The sequence below is a fragment of the Hippichthys cyanospilos genome, chromosome 1, assembly GCF_059441005.1.
Source record: "Hippichthys cyanospilos isolate Australia breed blue-spotted pipefish chromosome 1, RoL_Hcya_1.0, whole genome shotgun sequence".
In the NCBI taxonomy this organism is placed as follows: domain Eukaryota; kingdom Metazoa; phylum Chordata; class Actinopteri; order Syngnathiformes; family Syngnathidae; genus Hippichthys; species Hippichthys cyanospilos.
The window spans coordinates 24252528-24257737 of record NC_142369.1 but is presented as its reverse complement, the minus strand read 5'-3'; the positions used below and the strand labels follow the sequence as shown (position 1 = coordinate 24257737).

Here is a 5210-nt window from a genome sequence, read left to right as displayed (position 1 = left end):
TATTTTTAATCTGTATTGTTTGTGTGAAGTGATTTTGTCAGTAAAAGTAAAATAAACTAAAGTGATCATGATTTTTAGTTTTTGGGCCTGCTCAATTTTGCAATGCTCTATTCTAACAAAATTAATTGATAAACATTACCTCAGAAAATAAGATTTCAGAGGGAACTATTCATTAAAGAATTTGAGTACTCTGCATTTCCACACCACTGCAAACAACAAACTATCATTTTGAAGACTATTAACATTTTGTTTACTTTTATATCAATAAAAATAGAAGCATCACTGTCGCTGATTGTTGGCTAAGAAGTAAATGTAAAATAACTTTGGATTGGTGCTGTGTTCAGTGTATTACAAGGAATGATTTGGGAGGAGTCAAAGGGGCTGTGCCTATGACCTAACTGGACTATAATATATTAAGCGTGCCATACAAGACTCCCAGTAACAGTAGCTTCAAAATGCTTCATTGCAATACAGCCACAGGTCACCCATCAGTTTGGCTGTTGTTGGTGTTTTCACTTCACGGCTCAGCACTCAGCACCCGTAATGGTAAGCAAAGTTTCTGTATTTTTGGCCACAACGATTTGTAGTACACCTGAATCCTGATACTGGGCCTAATCATTTGATTCAGTACCCCCCTGATTTTAATGATCGGGCACCTGTGATTCCTATCGAGGGTCCGCTTCCTTGAGTGAAAACATCTGCTCTGACAAAAACAACAATGCGTTTTCTGTGTTTTCACATGACTAAAGCCTCTGGGCTTTCACCGCGGACCTTCGATGGCCATGGCGAGGATTACATGGACATGTTTGGGTTTGACGGCCTCGGCGATGACGCCGGTTCCGGCTCAGGTTCCCAGTCGGAACCCGTGAGACGACACCGCGGCTCACATCGTCATCCTCACAGGCACTACTTTGTTTCGGATGAGGCCAAGCGGTTCCTGCGAAGTTGCCTGGCCACCGCCTTTGTCCCGGCGATCTACACGCTCGTCTTCATCATCAGCGTGCCCCTCAACCTCGTTGCCGTGGTGATATTCGTGCATCCCGTCCGTCCAAGAAAGCCCGCCGTTGTTTACATGCTGAACCTTGCATGTGCCGATCTGCTTTTCGGCCTGCTCCTGCCCTTCAAGATAGCCTACCATTACCGCGGCAACAACTGGACCTACGGCCCGTTGATGTGCAGGCTCGTGACCGCCGCCTTCTACTGCAACATGTACTGCTCGGTCCTGCTCATGGCGTGCATCGGTGTTGACCGCTTCCTAGCCGTGGTCTACCCCATGAACTCGCTGACGTGGCGCAGCCGTCAGACGGCGTGGGCCGTGTGCGCCGCCATGTGGCTGCTGGCCCTCGCGGGAGCGGCGCCTCTTTTGGCCTCGGAACAGATGGCGTACCTGCCCCACCTGGACATCACGACCTGCCATGACGTGCAAGATTCCGAGAAACTGAAATCCTATTATCGCTACTTTTTCCCCATCTACTGTTCCGTATTCTTCGTCGTACCGCTCATGTTCACGGTGGCTTGCTACGTGCGCATCATCCATGCCTTGGCAGCCTCCAATGTGGAGAACCGTTCCAAAAAGACTCGGGCGGTGGTGATGGCTGCGATCGTGCTGGTCGTGTTTGTGGTCTGCTTCACCCCTGCTAACGTCACCCTAATGGTCCACTACCTTGAGGTCAACCGCAAGTCCAGTGATGCCTCGTACCGGGCCTACCTGCTCGCCATGTGCGCAGGGAGCCTCAACTGCTGCTTGGACCCGCTCCTCTACTACTTTGGCTCATCTCAGTGCAGGAAACGGGTGGCGGCGCTGTTTGGACGCCGGAGTCCACATCAGGTGCCGAGCAGCTTGCGTACGCAGAGCACCAGAACCAGCGGGCGAAGGGACAGCAGCAAGCCGTGCAAATTAGAGGTTGTTCAAAGTGCGTCGGGGGGCCAGTACTGTCAGTTGGACACTTAATCGCATGACGGCACATCCCAGGCCGTCGGTGCAAAGGAAGCTGTAATGTAATGAGTCATGAGATTGATTTTTATTGTACATTTTTGGTGGTTGTTGAGTAGTGGATTGGTTATTCTTGTTTATCAGTTTTACATGTATCGATAAACTTTCCCTTCGTTTTGCATCATACTCATAGTTGGATAACAGGTGGCATTATCTTGTGTTTTTTCACAAGCTTTATATCATGAAAAATAAAGCATCTCCTATGCTATTTTTTGCTGATTGGGTGGGAGGAATCACATCATTTCAATGCCAAAAATTCAGAGCTCATTTTCACTTCATTTTGAGGTTAACAAATATTAATGGGGGGCCTTTTAAGATTAATTAAGGCTGAATTATAGATATAACTATAGTTAAAGCAAATGTTATGACTGGTGATCAAGTATAATACTCATGGTCTACAGTTTAGGGAAGCATGGAGGTGCCAATGTGGAGTTCCTATTTTTTACTGTCAAACCAATCACAATGTACTTGCAAATACAGTATAGTCATGTACTGTACATTTACAAATACATTCCAAAATATTTTCAAATACTTGTTTACTAATACATTTCAATTTACTTTCAAATGTGTTTGAATGTATTTTTGAATATGTTCAATCGCACTTACTTTCAACATACTTGTAAGTACATTCAAACAACAATGCACTAAAAACTTGCAAACATGCGCATGTAGGTTAAATGCTCAAAACATATGTTTTTGTAACAGCCCGTAGCATTATGGGACAAAAAATGTTTCTAGCATTTAGCAAAGGCGTTTGGATGTATTTTTAAACAAACGTACATTCAAACATATTTTCTACTTGCAAGTATGTTCAAATGGGTTTACCAGTTCATACCACATTGACAGCACCACACCTCTGCAAGGTTTTAATATAAATTGAATGAAAAACTTAATGATTGTGCATATACTTTGTCTAAGCAACTAATATATGTTTTACATGTTTCTTCATTTGTCTCACTCTGCACTCTGCTTGTCATCAGCACACAGCTCTGGAACAGGAAGACAGATAAAGACAAAGGGAAAGAAAGACGAGATAAACACTTTTAGTGAGTGCGGCGGCATCACAACACACTTTTGAAGGACATTCCATAATCTCCATTTTCTGGCAGCCTGAATAACATTCATTCAGTGTTAAGGTAAAAAAAAAAAACGCTCACCTGAAATCCCATCATATTTATGGAAGTTCTCCGGGAAGTTCAGACAACCGATTTGCTTTTTGAACTCTTCAACATCGTTGGGGTCAATTGCTCCACTTCGTGCTGAGAGGTTTTTGATTTTATTATTTAGTTCAATGAAGCACATTGATCTGCTATGTGAGAGAGTAATGAGAGATTTGCACACTCACTGAACTGCATGAGGAATCTCCCGGTGACATCAAGATTTCGAAAGTTGTCTGTCCACAGGAGGCAGTCGGAGCATGTCCGCAGGATGTAGCCTTTGTGATCGGCTAGGTTTTCTTCAAAAAACATGCACGTAGTCATCGTGCAAGAATATTTATACAAAGTATAGTATCTGGGTTTTTCATGCAGCAAAAACAGCGTGAAGATCTGCAGGACTCCTCACAAGCACAATCTCATGTGAACCAATAAATTGGATTACAAAAAAATATATATATATATGCCTCTCACAAATAGATAACAGTGCCTCTTACTTACATTACTTATTTACGTTATAGGTGAATACTGGAAAATAAAAATGATGAACTTAAAATGTATTGCATATCAATGTTTCATTAAAAAAAATCATAATTTTGTGTTTTAACAAACCTTTCTTACAATTAAATGCAAATGTTTTGCACTTCCTGCAATCCCAGCTGACACTGTTTAACTTATAATTAATTCCATTTTTCTTTTAACTTTCCTAAAGGAAACAGCACCAAGTTAATTAATTTGTTCATTGCTGGCAATGCTTTACACTATAGTGCAGCAAATTAAAGTATAATGTAATGGATGGTACTACAAAACAAACAGTTTAACCTCTCTAGAGGTTCAATGAAATCAGCATGAAAGAATTTTTTTAACAGCTCTTGTCGTGAAACTTATTGTGCACCTACTGTATGTATTTGGCGGTTGTACAAAGTTTCATGATGCTTCATAAATGATTCAATATTCTTCATTTTAGCTCCTTCTCTCCCACCTTAATTTTTCACACTTTTTCACTTACTTCGAAATGTGGTGGCTAGTTCAGCAACGGTTGCATTGACTTCGCCAAAAAAGCAACGATTGCTGCGGGGCAGAAACATGCTTTGAGTTTTCCTGTCACAGTCTCACAACTACACCAAGCAACTTACAAGTTTTGCTCGCCCCATCGCAATGTCACTAGGTGACGTTCCGATGTCGGGGACAAGTCAATCCAGAAGCTTTGCAAAGACCCTAATGCCTGGTGGTAGGGCAGAGGGTCACCAGCTCCCATCACATAGACCCATTTGCCAAACACCTGCAGATAGACCGTGCATACGTGCGCGTGCAATGAGATTCATTTGGAGACTTTCAGAGCTACCAACGATCAGTACCATTTGACACTGTTCAAAAATGTGTCAATTTTCTTGCCGTTCTTCAACGGCAAAACAAGAGCCAAAAAGGAGTCAGTCAAACCTATACAATATTGTTTAACAAGTCAATTGAAAAATTTCACAACGTATAACTAAACAAAATTGTGGGGGGAAAAAATGTTACTGTATGTGCATATAATGGTTCTACCTGTCACTTTACATAGCTGGCAAAGAGACGTGAACATTCTTTGTACTTTTCCGACCACTGAAGATGAAATTGGATCATTTTCCTGTATGATTTCACAAGACACTAGAACCGCGAATAACATGACGAGCAGCTTTATCCAAAATGAAATGAATAAAACAGCTCAATTTACCTGCTGCGGCTCATCTGGCATGAAAGGTTGGACCAGGTCCTTGCAGTCAGGTGCAGAAGCTTCACTAAGTGAAGCCAGGGCTAACAAAAAAAAGACGGGCCAGGTCATGGTTTCGCTGCCTTACTTCAACCGTGTTACTTCCCAACACTGATTTCTCTCAGTCCTCTCAAAGAGTAAAAAAAGCTTGTCAACTTATACCGAATGAAGGAAAGAAAGGAAGTGTTCTCCTCTCACACACACACACACACTCACCCAAAAAAATGCACCAAAGAGCACTGTGAATAATTACGCTGAGATGTGCTTTCACGGGCGCTGAATGACCACTTTTAAGGTCCTCTGTCGGCCTTGA

At 42.4% G+C, this 5210-nt stretch overlaps 2 protein-coding genes across 2 annotated transcripts; one reads left to right on the top strand and one right to left on the bottom strand.

Annotated features, from left to right (window-relative positions):
* The first annotated feature begins 214 nt into the window (after positions 1-214).
* f2r (coagulation factor II (thrombin) receptor) lies at positions 215-2941 on the top strand. Its single transcript, XM_088425153.1, has 2 exons — positions 215-546; positions 750-2941. Exons 1-2 carry the CDS (start codon positions 456-458, stop codon positions 1949-1951), a joined length of 1293 nt encoding a protein of 430 aa, XP_088281279.1. The 5' UTR covers positions 215-455; the 3' UTR covers positions 1952-2941.
* Positions 2000-5194, bottom strand: LOC148429758 (uncharacterized). The gene is made up of 6 exons (XM_088425243.1): positions 4862-5194; positions 4284-4429; positions 4157-4218; positions 3339-3449; positions 3151-3252; positions 2000-2982 (listed from the first exon to the last, which is right to left on the bottom strand). Exons 1-6 carry the CDS (start codon positions 4967-4969, stop codon positions 2948-2950), a joined length of 564 nt encoding a protein of 187 aa, XP_088281369.1. The 5' UTR covers positions 4970-5194; the 3' UTR covers positions 2000-2947.
* Positions 5195-5210: the final 16 nt, after the last annotated feature.

Coding starts and splice junctions, on each gene's coding strand:
- LOC148429758 (XM_088425243.1), bottom strand. CDS start 4,969: ATGACCTGGCCCGTCTTTTTTTTGTTAGCCCTGGCTTCACTTAGTGAA. Junction 4,430..4,861: donor TGCCAGATGAGCCGCAGCAG/GTAAATTGAGCT, acceptor GTCTATCTGCAG/GTGTTTGGCAAATGGGTCTA. Junction 3,253..3,338: donor GAGATTCCTCATGCAGTTCA/GTGAGTGTGCAA, acceptor AAAACCTCTCAG/CACGAAGTGGAGCAATTGAC.
- f2r (XM_088425153.1), top strand. CDS start 456: ATGCTTCATTGCAATACAGCCACAGGTCACCCATCAGTTTGGCTGTTG. Junction 547..749: donor AGCACTCAGCACCCGTAATG/GTAAGCAAAGTT, acceptor ACATGACTAAAG/CCTCTGGGCTTTCACCGCGG.